Raw genomic sequence first — 27,219 nt, forward strand, 5'->3', positions numbered from 1 at the left:
CTCGTCAACCCTTTCTGTTACCTCCTTAAAAAATCCAGCAAGTCAGTTAAACACGATTTCCCCTTTAGAACTCCATACTGGTTCTTGCAAATCAGTCCATATTTTCCATGTGGCATTTAATTCAATCTGGAATAATTGATTCTTGAAGCTTGCCCACCAATGATGTTCAACTAACTGATCTGTAATTGCTGGGGCTATCCTTTTTGAACAAATGCATAAGATTTGTAATTCTCCAGTGCTCTGGCACCTTCAGCAAAGACTGGGAAATTATTGCCAGCTGCCCTGTAATTTATATTCTTACTTTAACACTTCCACCTTATCAATTTTGAACCCATCTAGGGACAAAGTTTGCTAGTCTGTCTCCATGGCCTGGGTAGCATCTATTTCCTTGGTAAAGACAAACAGCAAGTTTAGTTTTATTTTGAATAGGGTGTCAGTTACTGTTTCTCATTCTTTAAAAGCTCCTTCTTCACATTTAAACAGGTAATGGTAAGAGGGAGAAAACTGATACACAGTGACCCAAAAACAAGATACTGTAAACATTCAGATAAAAGCAAGTTACTGCAGATGCTGGAATCTGAAACAAAATCAGTAAAAACTCAACAATCTCAGCAGGTCTGACAGCATCTGTGGAGAGAAAGGGAGCTAATGTTTCAAGTCTGGATGGCTTTGACAAAGAGTCATCCAGACAAAATATTTCCTCCCTTTTCTCTCCACAGATGCTGTCAGACCTGCTGAGATTGTCCAGTACATTATGGTACTGTAGTCATTCCCTGTCTACCCAGCTTTATTTTGAAGTCAGCCCCTGAATTGTGTGGACACAGTTTCAGATTTCCACATTTGAGGAACAAACATTGAAATATTTGCTCCAGATCCACAGGGTTTCATCTGTTTAAAGCCACAAACAGGAAGGTCCAGTTTTCTCCTGGAGTTTGAGACAAATCAGCTCAAAATGATGCAGAGCTCCAGCCAATGTGGGAGATTCCAGCTGATCCCCGCCCCTCACGCACTCCGACTGGTTGGAGGACCAGCTGCTCCCGTTGAGTCATCCAGGTCCGTCCCCTCTTTCTATTGGTCGGGGGCTGCCGTCAGTCAACCTGGCATTGTGATGCAGTGCATGCGCAATGTGGCTGCTATAGTTCGACATCAGTGCGCAGGCGCGGGAACGGAGTTTGGAGCATGCGCAATTCCAGTGTAGGCCTCGGGAAGGGACTCCTTTGTCCCGGAGAAGCGGAGTCAGCGTCAGGTGGTGGGTGGGAGGATCTGCAAACCCTTCAGAATCATTGTCAGCTCCCTGATTTGCAGCTGCCGGGACCAGGCCCAGGTTAACCCTCCTACTTCAGCGACTGGAGGATGGTTCACACCAGAGGAGGGGGACAGTAAATAAGAGCTGACACTTTGGACTCAAATCAATGAGGATTCTGATCTCTGGGAAGGAAGGAAACCCTGGGAGGTGGGCGGGGAGGATTTACAAACACCCGCTGGAGGCCCCAAACCCCCAATAGGAACCTGCAGGTCCCGAGTTTGCAGCTCCCGGGGCTTGTTTACTTCTTGTCTGCCCAAGTGAGCGGGCATCAGGGTCCCAGTGACCAGGACAGAAAATGAGTGATTAATTGATTTTATTCTCACTTTGCAAAGAGGCTTGAGAACTGAACCCAGCCAGAGTGGAGGCAGGAGGTAAACTGTAAGGAAAATAATTGTGAAGGTGCTGTGCTGGGTTTGACGGGCTGACCAACTCTCATGGTGAAAATTAAGGGTGGTGTTTGCCAGAGCTGTTGGAACATAGAAGCGGTAAGGAACATGGTTTTGTGCATTGATAAAGATCCAATTTATAGTACAGCCAGCATCCAGGCAGCATGCAGACTGGGACAGTGGACTCAGATACATTTCTGTAACATATGGGACTATTAAACACCCTGGGATTTGCATTCAGCACAGTGAGCAAGAGAGTGTATGGGAGTAGGATTTACTGTTTTGCAGGTACAAATGAGGAAAATATGTTGTATAGAAAATAGTATTGTATGTTCAGGATTTCTCTCTGTATAACGTTTTGTAAACTTCTTTTCCAGGGCACTAGAATGGGTGGATTTACAGACAGGAAGCTCAAACTGAATATCACAGCATGATCTGACAGAGTCACCGAGTCGCCACGGCCAGAATATCATTAGTCATTGAATTTGGAAGGAGCAATGTTTGTGTGTTCTGCCTGTGTGACACCATTTCAAACATCATTGTGACTGGAAAAGCATCAGGACACACACTGGAATGAGAGTGTTCCAGTACATTGACTGTACAAAGAGCTTTAACCAGTAAAACAGCCTGTAAAAAAATCACACGATTCGCAGCAGGGAGAAACCATACAGGTGTTCTGTGTATGTGGACAAAGCTTCAACGGACCGTCCAAGCTGGAGAGATATGAGGAAACTGGCACCATGGAGAAACCGTGGAAATGTGAGGACTGTGGTGAAGGATTCAATTCTTCACCCCGGCTGGAAATCCATCGACGCGTTCACACTGGGGAAAGGCCGTTCAGCTGTTCTGTGTGTGAGAGGAGATTCACTCAGTCATCTGCCCTTTGCTTGCACCAGCGAGTTCACGCTGAGAAGAAACCATTCAGCTGCACAACCTGTGAAGAGAAATTCAAGTCTTTATCCATCCTCACTGAACACCAGCCAATTTACACGAGTCAGAAACCATTCATTTGCTTTGTGTGTGGGAAGGGATTCACTCAGGTATTCACCCTCCAGACACACCACCAAATGCACACAAACGAGGAACCATTCAGGTGCATCACCTGTGGAGAGACTTTTAGTCAGTCAACTGACCTCAGTGAGCACCAACACACTCACACTGGGGAGAAGCCGTTCACCTGCTCCGTGTGTGGGATGGGATTTCCTTGGGCATCCCAATTGCTGACACATCAGTGGGATCACACCGGTGGGAGACGGTTCTCTTGCTCCTTGTGTGGAGCGGGATTCACTCAGTCACAACACCTGCTGAGACACCAGCGAGTTCACAAATGACTGCAGGGATTGGAATCTGCTGTTTTGCTGCTGCTAATCGCATCCAGGATTGATAGTCTGACAATATCTGGTTTGATTCTGCTGATGTTAACAATCTCTATAACTGGCTGCAGTTTAATATTCTGAAAATGTCACTGATTTTTGGGGCTGCAATGTCCCTAATCAGTGTCTAAAAGGTTCCACTGATTAACATCTCCAATTACAAACTGCAGATTAATCCTTGCTGACAATTCTTACTGACTTCTTCAGTGTTCTGTCCATTATGATATTAAATTGTGAAGGAAGCGAAACAAACAGTGAAATATTATACAGGTACTGTAAAAACGTACATAGAAATCTTAACATCAACATGTATACTGATGAAGTTTGGAAGTCGCTGAGTTGAATCATTTCTGACACAGCAGCAGCAACATTTGGTAAAGGTGGAACCCACAACAAAGACTGGTTCAGACTCACTCAGCCGAGATGACATCTGTCATTGAAGCAAAAAGCAAAGTCGACCTGATGTGCAGCATAAACCCAACAGCTAGAACACTGCATTACTTGAACGTAGCCAAGACAGTTGTGTAAATATCAGGGAGATCCTGTGCAAATAAACATTGGACCAGCCTCTGTCAATAATTCCAAGCTGCCTGTGACAATGGAAATCTACGACTGATGGGGTCAAGAGGGATCTTTGTCCGACCATCACTAAAGTTGTGCGACTGAAATTGGCAGCTGGTGAAGTTCTTACCAACAGAAGTAAACAGATGTCCTGCTGGGTTGATCACGACTGTGAGCTGGACATCTCCCAGACTCTGATTGCCTCTATTGCAGCTTCCATGTTGAGTTGGAGAAGGAACCCTCACCACTTGAGCTGGAAGAGGCCATTGATTGCTGAGCAAGCAGAAAGGCACCCGGCAAGGATGGGATTCCAGCTGATCTGCTTACACACGGAAAGTCCCTTCGACTGTCGCACCTTCATGACCTCCGACGTCTCTGATGGGTGACAGGAACCATTCCATACGTGTGATGCAAAATCATCACAACATATAAAATCAGCAGTGACAGAGGAGATTCCAACAACTACAGGGACATCTCACTCCTTAGCATCACTGGGAGGTCCTTCACTAGGGTCATGTCTAAAAGATCCATCTACTTGCAGACTGATATATCCAGAAGTATGTGGTGAACCACTGTAATAGGAGATGTAAGGTAGGACCTGCACTACAGGTTCGCCGGTAGCTCCTGCCGGCTGGCTCCGCCCACGGAGAACTGTATAAATATGCATGACCTCCAGTGCCCTGCCATTTCGCCAGCTGCAGCAGGAGGCCATGCATCTGACTGTAATAAAGCCACAGTTCTACCCAACTTTAGTCTTTGTGCAATTGATCATGCATCAATTTATTACGGTCAGATTTTCCACAGAATGGATATCAGAATTAAGCCCGATCGCCTGCAGCTAGATCCGCACTCGCCCGACGCCAGAAGAGACTTTACTCACTGGCTAGCATGTTTTGAGGCCTACATCAAGGCTGCGGACCCCGAGCCAACGGAGGCTCAGAAGATAAACGTCCTGTACTCCAGACTGAGCTCCAGCGTGTTCCCGTTGATCCAAGACGCCACGAATTACACAAAAGCAATGGAACTCCTTAAGGAACACTACGCGCAGAAGGCGAACACGCTCTTCGCCAGGCATGTACTCGCCACCCGCTCGCAACTACATGGTGAGTCCATCAAAGACTTCTGGCGGGCCCTAAATCCACTCGTCCGGGACTGTGACTGTCAGGCCGTTACGACCGCCGAACACGCAAATCTCCTCATGCATGATGCCTTCGTGACGGGGATTGCGCGGACCGCATCCGAGAACAATTACTGGAAGGGGCCACGCTCGAACTGGCGGAGACAAAAACTTTGGCGCTCTCCATGACGGTCGCATCCCGTAACGTATAATTGTACCCCTCCCGCCGCGCTGCCCACCCTTCTACTCTTTCCTACCCCTCCTGGACCCCGCTGATGACCTCCTCAGCTGGGGCCCTGCCTTCCCAATACGCCGCACGCCGATCCGCGCACCCCGGGGGTCCCCGCTGCTACTTCTGCGGTCAGCAGAAGCACCCCCACCAACACTGCCCGGCCCGCACTGCAGTTTGTAAAGCCTGCAGTAAAAAGGGCCACTTAGCGGCTGGGAGCCAGGCCAGCACAGTCGTTGCGATCGCGCCCGCTATTGCCCCCTACCCCACGCCAGACGCACAATGGGAGCCACAATCTTCTCCTCCCGGGTCCATGTGCGACCAATGGGCGCCGCCATCTTGTCCCCCTTCGTCCATGTGCGCCCTGTGGGTGCCGCCATCTTGTCCCGATCCCGCGATGTGCGCACCATGGGCGCCGCCATCTTGTCCCGACCCCGCAATGTGCGCACCAGGGGCGCCGCCATCTTGTCCCCCACAGGGTCTCCAGACATCCCTCGTGCATCAAAGCACAGTGCGCTTTCTCTGCTGACAGGTCTGCAGTGAACATGATCTTCTCCACATACCAGCTACAAGAGAAGTGAACAATTGGTATTTAATCTAAAATGTCTATGCTGAGAAAAGTGAAACGTTATCATTACTGAGTGAAAGTGAACCTTTCAATGTGAATCACAATTTAATTGTACAATTGGAAAAGGCACCAAAATGTTTGATTCCCTCAAGACAAACTTCAGCCTTACATAGAAACATATAAAATAGAAGCAGGAGGAGGCCATTCGGCCCTTCGAGCTTGCTCCATCATTCATTATGATCATGGCTGATCATCCAACTCAGTAACCTGTTCCCCACTTTCCCTCCACATCCTTTGATCCCTTTTGCCCGAAGAGCTGTACCTAACTGCTTCTTGAAAGCAGACAATGTTTTGTCCTCAACTCTTTCTGTGGTAGTGAATTCCCCAGGCTGACCACCCTCTGGGTGAAGAAATTTCTCCTCGTCTCTGTCCTAAGTGGTCTACCCATATCCTTCGACTATCACACATGGTGCTGGACTCCCCCACCATCGGGAATATCCTTCCCACATTTACCCAGTCTAGTCCTGTCAAGTTTATAGGTTTCCATAAGATCCCTCTCATTCTTCTGAACTCCAGCGAACATAATCCTAACTGGCTGAATCTCTCCTCATACGTCAGTCCCACCATCCCAGGAATCAGTCTGGTAAACCTTCACTGCACTCCCTCTATAGCAAGAATATCCTTCCTCAGATAAGGAGACCAAAGCTGCAGACAATACCCCAGGTGTGGCCTCACCAAGGCCCTGTAAAATTGCAACAAGACATCCCTCATCTAAATCATGAATATATATTGTGAATAGCTGAGGTCCTAGTACCGATCCATTCGGAAAAATACTTGTTTATTCCTACGCGTTTATTCCTACTCTTTATTTCCTGCCTGCCAACCAATTTTCTATCCATCTCAATACACTATCCCCAAACCCATGCGTTTCAACTTCACATGCTAATCTCTGATGTGGAACTTTGTTGAAAGCCTTCTGAAAGTCCAAATAAACCACATCCACTGGCTTCCCCTCATCGACTACTAGTTACATCCTTGAAGAATTCCAATAGATTTGTCAAGCATGATTTCCCTTTCATAAATCCATGTTGATTCTGTCCAATTCTGTCACTGTTTCCTAAGTACTTCGCTTTAAAACCTTTGATCATGGACTTTAGAATTTTCCCCACTGCCGTCATCACGTTGATTGGTCTATAATTCTGTTTACTTTCTACCTCCCTTTTTAAAGAGTGGGGTTACATTAGCCACCCTCTAATCTGTAGGAACTGTTCCAGAATCTGTACAATCTTGGAAGATGACCACCAATGCATCCACTATTTCTTGAGTAGTCTGGTATGTAGATTATCAGGCCCCAGAGATTTATCGACCTTCAATCTCATCAATTTCCCCAACACCATTTCTCTACTCTGATTTCCTTAAGTTCCTCACCTCTCTGAACCCTACATTCCCCAACATTTCTGGTATGTTATTTATGTCGTTCTTTGAGAAGACAGAAGCAAAGTATGTATTGAGTTGCTCAGCCATTTGTCTTCACCAATCTCTTTCTCATCACGGATCTATAGAAACTTTTGCAGTCAGTTTTTTATCTTCCACGCCAGCTTACTCTCGTACGCTATTTTCCCCTTCCTAATCAATCTCTTGGTCCTCCTTTGCTGAATTCTAACCTGCTCCCAATCCTCAGGTTTGTTATTTCTCCTGGCCAATTTGTGGGCTTATTCCTTGGATCTTGAAGTAATATTTCAGAACTCACAAACTGTGGGAAGCTCCGCCCTCTTTAAGAAGGTTGAAGCTTACCTGTGAAAGCTAATGTTCTTGCTTTATTTTTCTTCAGGTTTATTCCTGTGATTTGGAAAGGTGCCTCAAGGAGAATGGGGGAAACAGTCACAATTGGGCAAAGCTGAAACCCCCTTCCCAAAAGAATTGGAAAACAAAGTTTAAAATGGTGTTTGGTTCATCTTTGATCTGAAAAGAAAAGTCACCTAAAGTCAGCACAATTGGGCACAGTTAGAAATGTTTGCTCCAATCCCTTTGCAAACAAACAGAGAAGTTAACCCTTTCCACTGACAGCATGGTGACAATTTGCCTTTTGGCTTTATCCCATTTCTTATCTTTCAAAACAGGGTGTTTGAGAACGGGAGATATGGGAGTCACCTCCTAACTGATTTCAAATACTTGTGTCTCTGATATACAAAGACAGGAAGATTTGTTAAGAAATAAATGATAAAATATGAAGCATTTATTGAATATTATAGGAATGGCTCACTTCCTTTCAACGAAACGAAATCTTCCACAGCAGTTTGCTGGGTGACAAACACGGGACAGGCCTGTTCTTTCTGCCCAGGACTGGTCTCTAACACAGGCTCTTAAATTGACATTTCTAACCCTGATATGATTGGATCTCAGGATCCATCCGCAAACCATTTGTCTGTGTAAAGGTTAAAACAGGAAGAGATTTCTAAAAAGATCCATACTGGCTTCACCCAACACCCACACTGGCTCACAGCAGTGAACCATCCAGAGGAGACTGCAGCCACTAGTAATGGAGACCAGTACTCATTCTGCATCATCCGTCTGTCCTCTGGGACTGGGAAATCATTCTCAGGCTGTATGATGTTTTGTGTGTCCATTATGCATCATTTTTAAACTGTTGTTTCTTAATAAACCAGCGTAAAATCGCACATTAGCTTGGTCCCATTTTTGGGGTTATCTGTGACTCTTGGATCAAGTATCTCACCGATCACTGCATGCTGTTCTGGTCACGATATTATAAAATGATACCAAGGCACTGAAGAGGGTGCAAAGAAGATTTATAATTGTGAAACCAGAAATGTGTAGGTACATATAAAATATCAGGAAAGGATTGACAGGCTGGGTCTCCTCTGTCCTTAGAAATGAAGGCGGAGGGGATAACCTAATAGAAATGTTTAAAATAATGGAAGGTTTTGTGAGAGAGGATATGGAGAGAATGTGGGGAAGAGCATAACTAGAGAACATCAATACTTTATACGCATGATATGGCGACACCAATCCATATCTACACGTGTTCCAGATTTTAATGTAATTGTCCAATACAGAAAACACAGTATTTTGTGTCTGTGTGGGTCTCACCCTCAAACCCAAGGAAGTAATAAGGTATGAGAATTGAAATAATATAGAGTTAGAAAGGAGAAAAGTCCAAAAAATGGAGCAGTCTGCGACAGGACACAAATTAGTTGCCTCTTATCCTGGAGAAATTAAGGACCCAACAAAGTGTGTGTCTGAAACATTAATTTATTTGACAAATATCAAAATATTAAACTCCAACTGGTATCAGGGATTATTATCAACAGAAACAAACTCCAGCTGTCAGAATGAACATGGTTCAGTCCTGGATGTGATTAACAGCAGCAATAACAGCAGAATCCAACCCCTGCAGTCACTCGTGAAGTCTCTGGTGTCTCAGCATGTGGGATGACCAAGTGAATCTCTTCCCACGCACAGAGCAGATGAACGGCCTCTCCCCAGTGTGAGTGCGTTGGTGTTTCAGCAGATCAGATGTAGTTTTATAGCTCTTTTCACAGTCAGAACATTTAAAAGGTTTCTGATCACTGTGAACAAGTTGATGTGTAGCAAGGTTCCAGAAGTGAAGGAATCTCTTCCCACACTCAGAGCAGGTGAACGACCTCTCTCCAGTGTGAACTCTCTGGTGTCTCTGCAGGTTAGATAAATGATTAAATCTTTCGCCACACACAGAGCAAGGGAACAGCCTCTCCCCAGGGTGAACTTGCTGGTGTGTGAGCAGCTTGGCTGACTGAGTGAATCCCTTCCCACACTCGGAGCAGGTGAATGGCCTCTTTCCGGTGTGAACTCGCTGGTGTCTCAGCTGATCCATTTCACTTTTGAAGCTCTTCTCACAGTCAGAACATTTAAAAGATCTCTTATTACTGTGCACAAGTTGATGTTTCATAAGGTGTGCTGACTGAGTAAATCCCTTTCCACACAGGGAGCAGGTGAATGGTCCCTCACCAGTGTGACTGCGTTGATGAGCTTCCGGCAGGGATGGAGATTTGAACCCCTTTCCACAACCTCCACATTTCCACGGTTTCTCCATGGTGCCGATGACCTTGTGTCTGTCCAGATTGGAGCCTCATTCACACACAGAACATCGTGTACAGTTTCTCTCTGCTGTGAATGATGGGATGTTTTTTCAGGCTGTGTAACTGGTTGAGGCTCGTTTCACAGTCAGCTCACTGGAACACATTCACTTGCATATGTATGTGTCTCGGTGCTTTTTCCAGTCACACTGACCTTCCCACAGATAGAAGACAAACATTTCTCCTTCCACATTCAGGGGCCGATGATATTCATATCCTGACAAATCAAAAGGCTCTCAAATCTTGAGTTTGCTGCCTGTAAGTTTTTCCATTCCATACCCTGTAAAAAGAATCAAAGTAGAATGAAACTCAATGGACAGCACAAAAACAGGTCACTGTACCCAGTGTCAGTGTATATATTCCCCATGAGCCTATCACTTCTCTCTGTCTGGAGGTCTTTCTATTCCTTTCTCTCTTGTGTCTGCAACTTGCTAAGTGCATTCATGCTGTTTTCCTCAACCAGTCCCTGTGACAGCAAGTTCCACACCCTCTGGATAAAGACATTGAATCTAACCAGTACTATCCTGTGTGGCCGAAGAGCGATGCTGCCTCTTCTCTCAATTTCCTGCAGAGGCCGAATCATTGTTGATGAAAAAGCGTTGAGCCCAGCAGCATTACTCTTGTCTGATCATCTCTGGAAAGCAGGCGTACCAGCAAAGGTAGCTCAGTCTTCACAACAGTCAGAATAAAGCCGATACCTTGTCAAGGAACTGCAATGAACCGCAAACAACTATTTGTAGGAATCCCTGCCTGCCTATCCTCCGGTAAAACATCTTGAGATGTTAGTGGCGATATGTGAATAAGATGAGGTGTTTCTTCATTCAAGTTTGTCAATTGGAATTCGACATCCTTGAAGGCTGTGGATGCTCAGTCGCTGAGTATATTCAAGACTGAATTCAAGAGATTATTGGATACAGAGGGAAAGAAGGAAAATGGCGACATGGAGAAAAAGTGGAGCAGGCTCTATGTCCTCCAACTGCTCCTGTTTATTCTGCTCTTAAGTGGCTCTTGATGGACAGTGTACTCTTTACATTTAGTAAAATGACCAATAACGATTTCAAATTTTATTTTGGTTCCATTCAGGTTCCGAGAATCGTAGAGGTGCATTGCACAAGAGGGGGCGATGGGGGTTGTTCAGCCCATCTTTCCTGTGCTGAATTTTAGAAAGAACGGACTTGTTCAGTCCGTCATTCCCATTTCATGTCCCTCGCCATGCACCTTCTCATACTCAGGTAACTATCCACCTCTCTTTTAAAATTAATTAGTGAATCATACCGCTGCATTTTCAGGCAGATCCTGGAACTCACTGAGTTTTGCTCAACTGCCATTGTGATACAGGTAGTTCAATGAAGGTTTTGCAGTGGGCAGTACGAGAGTATTTCAAAAATGTCAACTGAAAAATATGTTTGAATATTAAAATTATTGGATGGGAGGGTAGAGCTGGTCCAGGGTTCAGAATGATTTTTCTCCTGGTCACTGGGACCCTGAAGCCTCCACTTCCGGTTCCTTCACCAAAATGGCCACACATGCGCCACTTCTACCAAGTTTCTACTTTGTTTCTACCAAGATGGCGGCCGGTCACCTGGGTCAGAGGGCCGACACTAGACTCTGGACACTTTGGGAGCAGAAGGGGACAAATAGAAGTGGAGAGACAAGAAGTGAAAGAGACAGATTTTATACAACTACAACTTCATCCATGATTGAATGGTGGAGTGGACTCGATGGGCTGAATGGCCTTACTTCCGCTCCTATGTCTTATGGTCTAACTTGAACAATAACTTTGACAGAATCTCAAACCCCCAACTTCCGCAAAGTAAGAGGTGTATATGAAAACCACCACCTCCAATTCACACATCGTCCTGACTTGTCTGACATCCAGAATTGGGTGAGCAGACATTTCCTCCAATTAAACATTGGAAATAGCGAAGTCATTGAGTTTGCACATTCTCCCAGTGTCTGCGTGGGTGTCGTCCCCACAACCCAAAGATGTGCAGCGTGGGTGGATTGGCCACGCTAAATTGGAAAATAATAATTGGGAACTCGAAATTTATTTTAAAAAATAAATAGTGAAGCCATTGTCTTATGGCCCTGCTACAAACTCCATTCTCTAGCCACCATCCACCTCGCTGGAAACTGTGTTTATTTTATCCTTTCACAGGGAGTGGATATTGCTGGGAGAAATCATTGCCCACTCCAAATTGCCCTCGAGAAGATGGTAGTGAGTTGTCTTCTCAAACCGCTGTAATACATGATGTGTAGGTTGAGTCACAGCATAGCCAGGGTGGGAGTTCCAGGATTTTCACCCAACAACAGTGAAGGAACAGTGACATAGTTCCAAGTCAGGATGTTGTGTGGCTTGGAGGGGAACCTGCAGGTGATGATGTTCTCATGTGTCTACTGTTCTTGTCGTATGAGGTGGTCAAGGGTTGAAAAGTACTGTCTAAAGAGCCTGATGAGTTGCTGCAGTGCATCTTGTAGGTGATACACGCACTGTGTGCGACTAATGCAGATTTCAATGTCATATTTGACCAGATGAGCTTTTGACTACATATTTGCACCATCACTAAGACTGTTTATATCTAGCTCAATAATATTACCTGACCTAGCCCTCACCTCAGTGTGTTTGCTCTGAAACCAACATCTATGCAACTGTTATCTTTAAACTTGATGATTCCAACACACTCCTGACCAGCATCCCAACTTTTATCATCTGTAAACTTGAGATCATTTGCTGCCCATTTTCTCACTCTTACCAATTCCCTTTTCACTTGGCGCAGTCTTATCAACTGGTTGAACTGTTGATTACCAGAGGCAGCAGCAACACATCCAGCTCTACCTGGCCCTGCTCTCCTCTGCCTAAACTGGTCACTATTTCTGGATTGTTCCTGGAAGCAAGGACAACCCAGATTCTGTTCTTCATGATCATCTTCTTAAATCTCTCTCCTGACTTCGAACAAGTGCAAGGAGCTCATTGATTTCTTTGTCACTGACACTGAGATCACCCGTTCAGCTGAATCTACTTCCAAAAGTTATTTGTGAACTCGCCTGTGTCTCATTAGGTTTTGTGACTGCGTGAATCTCTTCCCACACTTGAAGCAGATGAACGGTCTTTCCCCAGTGTGACCACGCTTGTGTTTCAGCAGGTGTGATGAACTGCTGAATCCCTTCATGCACACAGAGCAGATGAATGGCCGCTCTCCAGTGTGAATTCGCTGGTGTGTGCGAAGGTTGAACAATCGATTAAATTGTTTCCCACACATGGAGCAGGTGAAAGGTCTCTCCCCTGAGTGACTACGCAGATGAGTTTCCAGTTGGGATGGAGATATGAAGGCCTTCCCACAGGCCCCGCATTTCCAAGGTTTGTCTATGGTGTGGATGTCCTTGTGTCTCTCCAGGTTGGACGATTTCACACCTGTAGATTTCAAATTTCCCATAAAAAGAGTTTATAAACATCATCATTGTCAACACCGAATAAAAATAAAGGACAGACAATTCTCGTTTGTATGGAACAGGTTTTCTGCACTTCTTTCTGCGAAACAGTAAATCCTCATCACATACGTTCTTCCTCTTTCCTATGCTGGAATCCAAACCCCAGAGTGACAAACCAGCCCACATTTTATGGGCCATATTTGAATCCACTGAGATTTGCTGCTTGGGTGTCTGACTCGTCAACTGGACCTATGTAGAACTCTGTTCCAACCGTTCTGGCAGCCAACCACCCCCTCCCTGGCCTCACATTTCTGTCAGCAGCCCACCCAACACCGCCCACCTCTTCACACAGACCCATGCAGGCTTACCTTTAATTTTCACCATGAGAGTTTGTCAGTCTGCCAAACCTTTCAAACCACCTTCAAAATTCCTTTCCTTACAGTTTACCCGCTCCCTCCACTCTGGCTGGGTTCAGTTCTCAAGTCCCTCTGTGTAGAGTGAGAATAAATCGGTAATTTTCTCTCCTGGTCACTGGAATCCTGATGCCCCGCCCACTCTGTTGTTTCACCAAGACGGCCACAGCTGAAGCAAACAAGCCCCGGGAGCTCAAAATCAGGATCTGTGGGTTCTTCTTGGCAGTTTGGGGCCTCCAGCGGGTGTTTGTGAATCCTCCCCGCCCACCTCCCAGGGCTTCCTTCCGTTCCAGAGATCAGAGTCCTCATTGATTTGAGTGCAAAGTGTCAGCTCTTATTTATTGTTCCCCTCCCCCATCCTCTGATGTGAACCATCCTCCAGTCGCTGAAGCAGGATGGTGACCTTTAACCTGGGCCTGTTCCTAGGAGGGAGAAGCCCCGCAGCTGCAAATCAGGGAGCTGACAATGATTGTGAAGGGTTTGCGGATCCTCCCTCCCACCGCCTGATGCTAACTTTGCTTCCCCGGGACAAAGGACTCTCCTCCAGACGAACAACAGCATTGCGCCTGCGCGCTACTGTCTCACCTCATCAACCGCACTGCGCATGCTCCAGATCACAATGCCCAGGGGAATGATTGATGGCGGCTCCGGACCACTAGTAATAGGGGGCGGGACTGGAGGACTGAATGGAAGCAGCTGGTCCTCCAACCAATCGGAGCGAATGAGGGGCAGTGAATGAAGCATGCACAATGCGGGAAATGGTGAGGGGTGGATGCTTTTTTTCTTGGATCTGTAATTTGTAAGCGGCAAATTGCAGATCGGAGCGTATGATGGAACCGGCTTGTGGACGGGACGATTTCTATAAAGGTTCTGTCATCTACAAACTCCCTCAAAAACTTAGCAATCCCATTTGTACTGAGCGGGGCCAAAGATCCCTAAAGTCGTCCCGGTTAATGATCACCATCTTTATTGGGGGCAATGTGCAGCACTGAGCATGTGCGGCCGCCATCACGTTGGGGGCAATATTTTCATAGCTGGGTGGAGCTTGTCCCCCATTGTTTCGAATAGAGACAAACTGTCCATCAAACTGGGTCACCCTTTGTGTCCCAGTGTCTTAATGAGGAGGCAGGGTGGAAGCAGGGAAGGAAAGAAAAGGATGTAACTCCTGCTCTCTGGATCCTACTACCTCAAGGGACGTCCTGCCTTAAGTGCCCAGAAATCTGTGGCAAACGTACCCTAAAACATATGGAATTATGCTCACTACTCCCAAAATGTTCCCCTACTGGAACCTCAACCACCTGTCCAGGCTCATTCCCCAATACCAGATCCAGTACTGCCCCTCCCCTCGTTGGACTATCTACATATTGCACCAAGAAGGGACTGCTGACAATGACAAGGGGTAAAGTTAAGTTCAGTAGGGCACACGAGTGGTCATCCTAAGTTAGAATTATATTCACACCCAAAGATGTGCTGGTTGGGTGGATTGGCCATGCTAAATTGCCCCTTAATTGGAAAAGAAATATAATTGGCTTCTCTAAAATATTTTTTAAAAGTTAGAATTATAGAATCCCTGTTTCTGGAAGGGCCGTTTATGAGCTTTGACGGGCTGACTGAGCTGTTTGGGTTGGCGTGGGGAGAATGTTTTAGGTACATGCAGGTGCTGGACTTTGCAAGGAAGGTCTTCCCGATCTTCCCAATAGTGCCTGTCTCCTCTCTGTTGGAGGTGGTGTTGTCAGCGGACAAGGTGAGGGGGTGGGGGGGGGGGGGGGGGTGGCGACAGGGAATCGTCTCGGTGATTTACAGGAGGGTTTTGGAGGAGGATGGGGTGTCCATGGAGGGGTTAATGCGAAGTGGGAGGAAAAGCTGGCTGTGGCGCTGGAGGAGGGGTGTGTGCTGCGTAGGCAAAACGCCTCGATTTTGTGTGTGACGCTGATACCGCTGAAGGTGGTGTACAAGGTGCACCTTACAAAGTCTTGAGGTCTTGACACCTTCAGGTGATGCCACCTAAGACAGAGTAAATAAAATCAGGAATACTCAGGAAGTATCAATTTGAGGATCATAGATGTCCCAGAGATAACAAAGGAATAGATCAGAGTTTTAGCAACAGATGCTCTGAGCCTTGGGTGGAGTCAGGCGATGTTACTGAGGTGGAATCCAGTCTTCAAGATGATGTAAATATGTGGTTGGGAGCAAGTCACGAGGTCAAATATCACACCAACCATTTGGACAATCTCTTTCAACCTCAATCTCAAAACAATGACCAGGGTGAGGGATGGAGTCAGTGGCTAATAAAGGAGTTTGTTACAGGGGCTGAACGCAATGTCTTCCCAATACTGAAGTGGAGAAAGTTTCTGCTCACCCATTACTTACTGTCAGAACTGTGTGTGCCTTGGAGGGAAACCTGGATGTGATGGTGTTCACAGACCCGATATCTTGGTCCTTCAAGGAGGCAGAGGTTGAGGGTTTGGGAGATTCTGTCAATGTTCTGGTTGAATTTTGGAAATATAAATTCCCTCTCCTTCTCCGCCTCTGCTCTCAATCGTTTCTCACTCTCCCCCCACCACAGAGGCCCGAAACGTTTCTGGCCCAGACCTGCGGAAGGTTCCCTTCCCTGAACGATATCAGTGAATCAGTTGTTCTTTTGTGAAAATCTGGCAGTTTTCAAGGTCACCTTTTCCGAGTGCCGGCCTCACAGGTTTTGAACATAACATAAGAACATAAGAACTGGAAGCAGGAGTATGCCACCTGGACCTTCGAGCCTGCTCCGCCATTCAATGAGATCATGGCTGATCTATTGTCGACTCAGCTCCACTTTCCCGCCAGAACACCATAACCCTTTATTCCTTTATTCTTCAAAAAACTATCTATCTTTATCTTGAAAACATTGAATGAAGGAGCCTCAACTGCTTCACTGGGCAGGGAATTCCATCAATTCACATGGAAGGAAAAAACACCGTTCACAGTGGAGAGAAACCATACATGTGTTGTGTGTGTGGACGAGGTTTCAGCCAATCTTCTGGCCTGTCAAGACACAAGCGCATTCACACTGGCGCGAAACCGTGGAAATGTGGGGATTGTAAGGCAGCATTTGGTTTCCCGTCTGAGCTGGAAACTCATCGACGCATTCACACTGGGGAGAGACCATTCATCTGCTCCGTGAGTGGGAAGAGATCTACTTGGTCATCAAACTTGCTGACACAACAGCGGGTTCACACTGGAGAGAAGCTGTTCACCTGCTGTGTGTGTGGAAAAGGATTCACTGATTCATCCAAGCGACTGAAACAGCAGCGAGTTCACACCGGGGAGAGACCATTTGCCTGAACTGAGTGTGGGAAGGGATTCACTCATATATCCACCCTACTGAGACACCAGCGAGTTCACACTGACAAAATACCTTTTAAATGTCTGCACTGTGGGAAGTTCTTTAAAAGCTCTGGAAAACGGATGTACCATCAACATGTTCACACTGATGAGAGACATTTTAAATGCCCAGACTATGTGAAATGTTATAAAGTCTCCTGGGAGCTGATGGCCCATCAACATATTCACACTGATGAGAGACCGTTCAGGTGCTCTCGCTGTGTGACTGGGTTCAGGCGATCATCTCAACTCACTGTCCACCAGCGAATTCACACTGGGGAGAGGCCATTCATCTGATTGTGGGAAGGGATTCATGCAGTCATCTGCCTTGCTGAAATACTAGTGGGATCATATTGGGGTGGTACAGTAGCACAGTGGGTAGCACTGTTGCTTCATAGTGCCAGGGTCTCAGGTTCGATTCCCGGCTTGGGTCACTGTCTATGTGGAGTCTGCACGTTCTCCCCGTGTCTGCGTGGGTTTCCTCCGGGTGCTCCGGTTTCCTCCCATGAGTCCCGAAAGAGATGAACATAGAATAATACAAGAGCAGCACGATGGCGCAGTGGTAGCATTGCAGTCTCACGGCACCGAGGTCCCAGGTTCAATCCCAGCTCTGGGTCACTGTCCGTGTGGAGTTTCCACATTCTTCCCGTGTTTGCGTGGGTGTCACCCCCACAACCCAAAAGATGTGCATGGTAGGTGGATTGAACATGCTAAATTGCCCCTTAATTGGAAAAGGTGAATTGGGTACTCTAAATTTTTAAAAAAACAGAACAATACAGCACAGGAACAGGCCCTTCGGCCCTCCAAGCCTGCGCCGACCCTGGTACCTGCCTAAACTAAAACTGTCTGCACCTATGGAGTCCATATCCTTCCATTCCCACCCTATTCATATATTTATCTAGTTGTCCCTTAAATGCCGCGACGGTACCGGCTCCCACCACCTCCCCAGGCAGCACGTTCCATATATTTCCCACCCTGTGTAAAAAACCTGCTCCGCACATCTGTTCTGAACATTTCCCCGTGCACTTTAAACCTATGTCCCCGAGTACTTGGCTCTCCTACCCTAGGAAAGAGCACCTGACTATCCACTCTGTCCATACCACTCATAATCTTGTAAACCTCTATCAGCTCGCCTCTCAACCTCCGTCGTTCCAGTGAGAACTGACCGAGTTTATCTAACGTGCTGTTGGGTAATTTGGACATTCTGAATTCTCCCTCCGTGTACCCGAACAGACGGCAGAATGTGGCGACTCGGGGCTTTTCACTTCATTGCAATGTTAATGTGAGCTTACTTGTGACAAGAGATTATTATTAAAGACAGACCTTTCAAATGTCTAAACTGTGGGAAATTCTATAAAACGTCCGGGGAACTGATGCCCCATCAGCTTGTTCACTGATGAGAGACCGTTCAGGTGCTCTCACTGTGGGACGAGATTCATGCGATCGGAGCAACTCACTGTACACCGGCGAATTCACACTGGGGAGATCCAATATTTCCTCATAGTTAAAATTCTCCATCCCTGGTAACATCATCATAAATCTCCTCTGCAGCAGGCAGCATGAGGTCCCAGGTTCGATCCCGACTCTGGGTCACTGTCCGTGCGGAGTTTGCACATTCTCCCCCCGTTTGCGTGGGTTTCACCCCCACAACACAAAGTTGTGCAGGGTAGGTCGATTGGCCAAAATAAATTGCCCCTTAATTGGAAAAATTAATTGGGAACTCTAAATTTAAATAAATAAATAAATAAATCTCCTCTGCAGTCTCTCTCGTGTGATCACATCCTTCATGTAATATGGCTGTGGTCTAACTGGTGTTTGATGCAGTTCCAGCACAATCTCCCTGTTCTCATAATCTCAGCCCTCGGCTACCAAAGGAAACTATCCCACCTGCCTTCCTAAGCACTGAAGAGAGAGAGTGATTGGCAGCTGAGAGAGACAGAGGGAGAGAGAGGAAGCAGAGGGAGTGAGAGGCACCAGAGAGAAAGGAGCACCAGAGACTGAGAGAGGCAGGAGAGAGAGAGGAGAGAAGAGAGAGACAGTCTAGTCAGTAACAAAAATAAGTGATGGAATTGAGTTCAGACATGGATCTGCATGAACTGACACCACTTTACTGACAGATTGACATGGTAGTTACTTTACTTGAATCAATGTTATTCAATTTTGAATAAAGGCTAAGATTAACTATATCACAATCACCCAGTATCAACTAGGTCTCCTGTTTAATACAGAACAGGATTAAACCCAGTGTCCAATATTCGAGGTCTATGTGGCTGTTGGATGCCTGGTTTCACTGGACAGCTGACGAGCCCACAGCTTCACTGAACTCGTCTACCCAGGGTCTGTTTCTAAACCCTCATCACAACATATTACCTGGTTAGCTATTGCATATATCATCATGGTCAGACACCTCACACAAAGCTCAACCAGAAACAACGGTTCTTCTTTCTACTGATCCCAGCTCCTACAATGGGTCACAGCATCTCCAGCCCTCAGCTCTGTTACTGGGCTGTCATTGACATGAGCAACAAAGAGACAGCAAGTTGCCTGAGGCTGAATGGGAAGTTGAAACTTGTGACTCAAAACCAACTGTGTAAGATCTCTGAAAAGATCAGGAATTTTAAAAGATAAATTCTATACCCAGTGAACAAATTAATGAGACATAAGACAAAAACATCATGTTTTATGATTTTTACTGCAACAAACTAGAAGCAACAATGCCTAAACACTATTTTTATAGGGAACGTATCCCTTAAACTACAAATAGAATGTAGCCCTTTTACTTTTAAGACAATCAAAAATCACACTCCATGGTTTTGTCGCTGAAGTTGTCACTCAATTCTCCTGGAACCAGCCCAATGTGATTCTTCATTCCTGTGTTTACTTCCATTCTGTTCCTTTGCCTGACTGGCAATCCTTCACCCCAGAAGTGTCTTTTGCAGTGATAGTTTTCCTGATGATATTCAGGTCCTGATAAACCAAGTGACTCTTCCAAATCCTGACGTGACGTTCGTTTTTTTTCTGCAAATCTTCATCTAATATCCTGTAAAAGGAATTTATAAATGGAAATTGAGAACAGGCAATTCTAGTTTCCATCCAACACACTCTCCCTCCATTCTCACTCTGTAATGTTCATCCTCCTAATTCTCTAAAGGTGCTGATTCAGGCTGACTGACAGATCCCTGCTCACTGCTTCCCATCTTGGAGAGGCCTGAAAAGCTCCATGCAGACTGCCAGACATAAATATGTCTATATTACTGAACTCAAAATGTGTGGAACATATAGACTAGATTCACTTCCTTTCTCTACAGTTGCTGCAAGTTACCAATGACCCCTCAGGATGAGAAAAGAAATGGAAAGATGAAGTAGACTTGGAGCGGCTGCTGCCTCTTGTGGGGCATTCCAGAACAAGAGGTAATAGTCTCACGGTAAGCGGTAGCAAATTCAAAACAGTTTTAATTAAAAAAATTTTTTTTTTAGAGTAACCAATTATTTTTTTTTCCAATTAAGGGGCAATTTAGTGTGGCCAATTCACCAACTCTGCACATCTTTGGGTTGTGGGGGTGAAACCTACGCAGACACGGGGAGAAAGTGCAAATTCCACACAGACAGTGACCCGGGGCCGGGATCGAACCCAGGTCCTCAGCACCGTAGACAGCAGTGCTAACCACTGGTCCACAGTGCTGCCCTATTCAAAACAGAGTTGAGGAAAAACTGTTTCTCCCAAGGGCTGTGAATATGTGGAATTCACTACCCCAGAGTGCGGTGGAGCTGGGACAGTGAGTAAATTTAGAGTTGGACAGATTTTTAATCGGGTTCAATGGTTCTGAAGAACTCTCAGGACAGTGGAGATAAGGCCAGGATGAGATCAGCCATGACCGAATGGCAGAGCAGACTCGATGGGCCAAATGGCCTAATTCTGCTCCTATATCTTATGAACTTCTGGTTAAAGTCCAACAGGTTTATTTCGATGTCACTAGCTTTCGGAGCTCTGCTCCTTCCTCAGGTGAAGGAGCAGCGCTCCAAAGCTAGTGACATCGAAACAAACCTGTTGGACTTTAACCTGGTGTTGTAAGACTTCTTACTGTGCTCACCCCAGTCCAACGCCGGCATCTCCACATTATGAACTTCTGAAAGGGGGAGACATTGATTTGATTCCCAGATGTTGCCCAGAGGAGGAAGTTTTAGTCTGAAACTCATTGTCCAATCTCCACATTGTGACATCACAAAGGAGCTCATCCTCTAAATCAGCCAATAGGAATCGATCCGCTCCGCGGCGACGTCAATGCATTAGTGCGCACACGCAGGCGCGCGGACGCGCGAGCCCCGTCCCCACCCTTTCTTCTCGCTTCCCCAACACATCCTCGAAACGGTGTCCAGGCAACCGGCTGACAGTTCCGGCCGTCGGTGATGTCCCCCTCCCATGACCCGGGACTGCGCAAGTCTTAGGGAGAGGGGAAGCTCCGCATGCGCAGGAGAGCTCACTTCCGCTGACCTTTCCGCTCAGATGTTGACCAATGGAAAGACTGGGAGGACCGGAAATAATCTGCCCCTCCGCCAATCAGATGCGGAAGTTGGAAAAGGAGGTTTCTGCGGAGCAAAGCTGTTGTTCCTTGAACCCTGAATGAGCTTGAGCTTCACACAGACTCCTGTCTGCAACATCTGTGAGTAAAACACTTTATTTTCTCCCCCTTTTCTCATTCTCACTTTTAATTGGTCACTTGCAGCAACTGAAGGGAAAGGAAGTGAGGGTGCGGACTCTGCAAAGCTTGGCCCAGGTCTCTCTCTCTCTCTCTCTTAAAGACATTGACATCCTTTGCTCCCTCAGCTTGACACATTTATTTGTCTGGCTAAAAGGATGTTCACAATTAAAGGGCTGGTTTCTCCAGGAGATGGCTGGCATTGATGGGGTCAGTAAACAGGCCAAATCCAACCCAGCCAATTACTTCCCTGTCGGAATACTCTCCATCATCAGCAAAGTGATGGAAGGAGTCATCAAAGGTCCTATTAAGTGGCACTTATTCTGCAATAACCTGCTCCTGGACGCTCAGTTTGGGTTCCGCCAGGGTCACTCAGCTCCTGACCTCATTACATCCTTGGTTCAAACTTGGACGAAAGAGCTGACTGCCAAAAGTGAGGTGAGAGTGACTCCCCTTGACATCAAGGCAGCATTTGACCTAGTATGGCATCAAGGAGCCCCAGCTAAACTGGAGTCAATGGGAATCGGGGGATAACTTTCCACTGGTTGGAGTCATACCTGGCACAAAGGAAGATGGTTGTGGTGATTGGAGGTCAATCATCTCAGCTCCATGACATCACTGCAGGAGTTCCTCAGGGCAGTATCCTAGGCCCAACCATCTTCAGCTGTTTCATCAATGATCTCCCTTCCATCATAAGGTGAGAAGTGGTGATGTTTGTGGATGACTGCACAATGTTCAGCACCATTCTCAACTCCTCAGATAATGAAGCAGTCCATGTCCAAATTCAGTAAGACCTGGACAATATCCAGACTTGGGCTGATAAGTGGCAAGTTACATTCGCGCTACACAAGTGCCAGGCAATGACCATCTTCGAAAAGAGAGGATCTAACTACCACCCCTTGACATTCAGTGGCATTCCCATCGCTGACACCCACACAACCAACATCCTGGGGGTTACCATTGATCAAAAACTGAACTGGACTAGCCATATTAATACTGTAGCTACCAGGGCAGATCAAGGGTTGGGAATCCTACGACGAGTAACACGCTTCCTGATACCCCAAAGCCTGTCCACCAGACATCTACAAGCACAAGTCAGGAGTGTAATCGAATGCGCTCCACTTTGCTGGATGAGTGCAGCTCCAACATCAAAGAAGCTCTATCCAGGACAAAGCAGCCTAATTGATTGTACCCCCTTCCATAAACATTCAAATCTTCCACCACCGACAAACAGTAGCAGCCGTGTATACCACCTACAAGATACACTGCAGTAACTCCGAAAGGTTCCTCAGACAGCAACTTCCAAACCCACAACCACTACCATCTAGAAGGACGAGCAGCAGAAACCTGGGAAGCCCACCACCTGGAAGTTCTCCTCCAAGTTACTCACCACCGTGACTTGGAAATATATTGCCATTCCTTCACTGTCCCTGAGGCAACATCCTGCAATTCCCTCCCTAACAGCACAGGGGATGTACCTACACCTCCAGGACTGCAGCAGTTCAAGAAGGCAGCTCACCACTACTTCGGAAGGGCAACTGGGGAAGGGCAATAAATGCCGGCCTAACCAGCATTGTCCACATCCCGTAAATTAATTTTTAAAAATTTAATATTGGACAGAGATATGTCTAGTGTTGTTATATGGTATGTATTGTAGATATTATTGATGGTTCTGTAATAAAATACATGGATTATTATTTCTACTTTTGTAACGTAGTACTGTACCTACATTATATATTTCCAGTTATAGTCATTGCAGCACTGACAGAATCCATTTGGGAACTCAAGTCAATGCTGACTCTCTGTACAGCAATCCAGTCAGTCCCATTCCCCCTCGATATCCCTGTTCACCTGCAAGTTTATTTTCTTCAAGTAACCATCCTATTTTACTTTAAATTATTGATCACCTCGACTTCCACAACCCTTGTGGGCAGTGAGTTCCCTGTCATGACTAAATAAAATTCTTCCTCAGAATTTCCCTACCTCTAATCAGTAAATATACTTATATGGAGATTCTCTACTCTTGTACAGGTTTTAGTGAGTTTAGATTTGTTGATCAGCGCCTTCACGAAAACTGGGAGGGAAAATAAGTGAATACAATCTGTATATTACACACATTTTTCATCCAGTAATATCGACATATATCTGTCTGGCAGCCTGCATGAAGATTTTCAGGTCTCTGTGTCCAGGACAGGAAGCAGTGAGCTTGGATCTGTCAATGAGCCTGAATCAGCACCTTCAGGAGAATTGGGAGGGTGAATATTAGATACAATGAAAATGAAATGAAAATCGCTTATTGTCACAAGTAGGCTTCAAATGAAGGTACTGTGAAAAGCCCCTAGTCATCACATTCCGGCGCCTGTTCGGGGAGGCTGTTACGGGAATTGAACCGTGCTGCTGGCCTGCCTTGGAGTGTGTGGGATTGAGATTTACAGCATTTCAGGGGAAGAGAGAGGAAAGAATGTTCGATATAAACTAGAATTGTCTGTTCTGAGTTTCTATCCTGTACTAACAATGATTACTATTGTAAAATCTGTTTGCAGGAAGTTCGAACGAGAGGAGTTTGAGGCCGATATCTCAAACTAAATATCACATCAAGAACTGACTGAGTAACTCAATTCTTGGGATCATCGGCCTTTGAATCTAGAAGGAGAAATGTTTGTCTATTCTGTCTGCTTCACGAGATTTTAAACATTAGTGTGTCTGGAAAAGCACTGAGACACAAACACACCCCGTGTGAGACTGTTACAGAGCACTGACTGTGGAAAGAGCATTAACCAGTGACACAATCTGAAAAAGTACTACACCATTCACAGCAGGGAGAGACTGTATAGGTGTTCTGTGTGTGGACGAGGCTTCACTGATTGGCCAACGCGGTGAGACGCAAGATCACCTGGACCATGGAGAAACCATGGAAATGTGAGGATTGTGGGAAGGGATTCACAGCCCCACACGAGCTGGAAAGGCATCAACACAGTCACACTGAAGAGAGACCTTTCACCTCTCAGTGTTTAAAGGGATTCACTGCCATTGGCAGCCTGCGGAGACACGAACGAGTTCACACTGGGGAGAGGCCATTCATCTGCACTGTGTGTGAAAAGGGGTTCACTGACATTGGCAGCCTGCGGAGACACGAACGAGTTCACACCGGGGAGAGGCCATTCATCTGCACTGTGTGTGATAAGGGATTCACTGACATTAGCAGCCTGCGGAGACACGAAAGAGTCCACACTGGAGAGAGGCCTTTCACCTGCTCTCAGTGTGATAAGGGATTCACTGACATTGGCAGCCTGCGGAGACACGAACGAGTTCACACCGGAGAGAGGCCATTCATCTGCACTGTGTGTGATAAGGGATTCACTCATTTACACAACCTGCAGACCCACCAGCGAGTTCACACCGGGGAGAGACCATTCATCTGCACTGTGTGTGATAAGGGATTTACTCGGTTACCCCACCTGCAGAGACACCAGAGAGTTCACACCGGGGAGAAGCCGTTCATCTGCACTGTGTGTGATAAGGGATTCACTCAGTTATCCCACCTGCAGAGACACCAGCGAGTTCACACCGGGGAGAAGCCGTACATCTGCTCTGTGTGTGATATGGGATTCACTCAATTATCCAACCTGCGTAGCCACAATGTCACTCACACCAAGAGCAGGCCCTTTAAATGCTTTGACTGCAGGAAGGGTTTCAAAAGCGCTCAGCTACTGATGTCCCACCAGCGCATTCACACTGAGGAGAGACCGTTCAGCTGCTCTCACTGCACAAAGAGGTTTCAAACATCATCCAGATTGCGGAGACACCAGCGAGTTCACACCGGAAAGAAGCCATTCACCTGCTCTCACTGTGGGGAGGGATTCACTCAGTCGTCCAACATGCTGAAACACCAAAGGGTTCACAGGTGATGTTGGGTTAGATTCTGCTGTTAATCACATCCAGGACTGAACCTGGAGTGGGTGAAAGTGTTTGTCTCCTCGCCAACTCCTGGTGCTCGGACGTGGTGACCCTGGCGAACTACTGCTCCCCGGATCTGGAATACCCGACTGTGAAGTGCCGTCCAAACTACCTTCCATGGGAATTCTCTTCTGCCATCATCACGGCGGTCTACATCCCACCTCAGGCGGAAGTGAAGAAGGCGCTTGATGAATTGTACACCGCACTGCTATAAATAACAATGAAGCAGAATACCCGGAGGCCTTGTTCATCGTGGCCGGGGACTTCAACCAGGCCAACCTCGAGTGTACTGCCAAAATTTCACCAACACATCTCCTGTCCCGACAGGGACCCCAACATCCTTGACTGGAAGTATCGGCAGTATCAAGGTGCTAAAGTACATCCTGTACTTTCCCACTAACCTGCAGACAAAACAGCTGCAACTGTACTGTGTATAAACGTGTGTTATTGTAACTACTCCTTGAGATGCTTCGGTTCGCTGAAGCATTCCCTACATGTTTGTAATAAAGATTCCCAAACTTTACCCAACTCTAGACTCCGAGTGACATTTGTCCCAAAACAGTCTGGTGTCAGGAACAGGATCCACTGACGGCTCTGATTAAAGGAAAGTCCCCGTGGACAGCAGATACCGGGGTGAGTATTGTTTGTTTTATACCACCCGTGTTTAGTTCAGTTTGACTGACCACTGGGGACTCCTCAGAACCTCAGGGAGCTGCTTCTGGTCTGTTTCTTTGACATCCATTCAATGCAATTTCAATAACTGGAACATTTCAGGCAGGGAATTGTCGGTTTTACACCAAGGATATGTTTGGGGGCGATACTGAAGTCCCCGTGACCGAGAGGGTTTTGTAGCTGCCAAAATATGAGGGGATAAAGGCATACGGGAGGTGAAACAGAAAGAGTTAGGCAGTTGGACAGAGTTTGGCGTGTGTTCAGAGGTCCCAGATAGGGGTCAGCCAGCATCATCACATCGATGGATCTGCACAGAAAAGGTCCAACCAGATGGAACTTATAAGGCCCAAGGTGAGGTCAGTGACGCGGGAATTTGAAGAAGTCTTTGGAGAGAAAGAGGTCAGAGTGGACCACAGCGGGAAAGGTAAATTTGAAATTTCTTTGGCCCTTTTCGTGACATTTTCTCGGAACCTTCAGTCAAGAAACATAAAAGCTGCATTTGCGCTGGGGGATCTCCTCCAGAGGGCAGTGTTTCTGCAACCACCTACGGTGCCAGATGGAGATCGAAGACTTTGGAAGTTCAATAAGTTTGTCTATGTTTTGAACAATGTTTCAAGTGTATGGCACTTCTCAGTTAGATCAGTTTTGTCCAAGTCAGGTTGTCCCTACCTGAAGGCAGAAGCTGCCGTGCTTTATTGGTACGAAGGCAGGAAACTCTCGGGCATCTTTATGATGCATGTTGATGGCTGCCTATGTGGTGGTACTAGTGAGTTCCAAAATAATGTTACTGACAGGATCAGAACAACATTTAAGGTTGGAGCCAGGCTTCTGGGACCTTTAAATAAATTGGATTGGAAATCGGGCAGTGTGGGTCTGATGTGACTTTACATCAACAATCTCAGGGAGACAGTATGAACCCTGTCACAGTCAATGGGGCCGGGGCCTCACAGAAAGATGAAGATGTTTCCAAAGCTGGGACTGAGCTGCTGCAAAGTTGAATTGATGAATGGGGCCCACA

General features: G+C 46.4%; 1 protein-coding gene and 2 long non-coding RNA genes across 3 annotated transcripts; 2 read left to right on the plus strand and 1 right to left on the minus strand.

The window, feature by feature from the left end:
* The first annotated feature begins 1,204 nt into the window (after positions 1–1,204).
* On the plus strand, positions 1,205–8,218 carry LOC140420513 (uncharacterized). The gene is made up of 2 exons (XR_011946415.1): positions 1,205–1,791; positions 2,070–8,218. It is a non-coding gene; the product is annotated as an uncharacterized lncRNA (long non-coding RNA).
* An 11,330-nt stretch (positions 8,219–19,548) lies between these two features.
* On the minus strand, positions 19,549–21,230 carry LOC140420512 (uncharacterized). The gene is made up of 2 exons (XR_011946414.1): positions 20,967–21,230; positions 19,549–19,915 (listed from the first exon to the last, which is right to left on the minus strand). It is a non-coding gene; the product is annotated as an uncharacterized lncRNA (long non-coding RNA).
* Positions 21,231–21,335: 105 nt separating this feature from the next.
* Positions 21,336–26,057, plus strand: LOC140420511 (uncharacterized). Its single transcript, XM_072504520.1, has 2 exons — positions 21,336–21,536; positions 24,116–26,057. Exon 2 carries the CDS (start codon positions 24,473–24,475, stop codon positions 25,478–25,480), a length of 1,008 nt encoding a protein of 335 aa, XP_072360621.1. The 5' UTR covers positions 21,336–21,536; positions 24,116–24,472; the 3' UTR covers positions 25,481–26,057.
* Positions 26,058–27,219: the final 1,162 nt, after the last annotated feature.

This window comes from Scyliorhinus torazame, chromosome 5, assembly GCF_047496885.1.
Source record: "Scyliorhinus torazame isolate Kashiwa2021f chromosome 5, sScyTor2.1, whole genome shotgun sequence".
Taxonomy (NCBI): domain Eukaryota; kingdom Metazoa; phylum Chordata; class Chondrichthyes; order Carcharhiniformes; family Scyliorhinidae; genus Scyliorhinus; species Scyliorhinus torazame.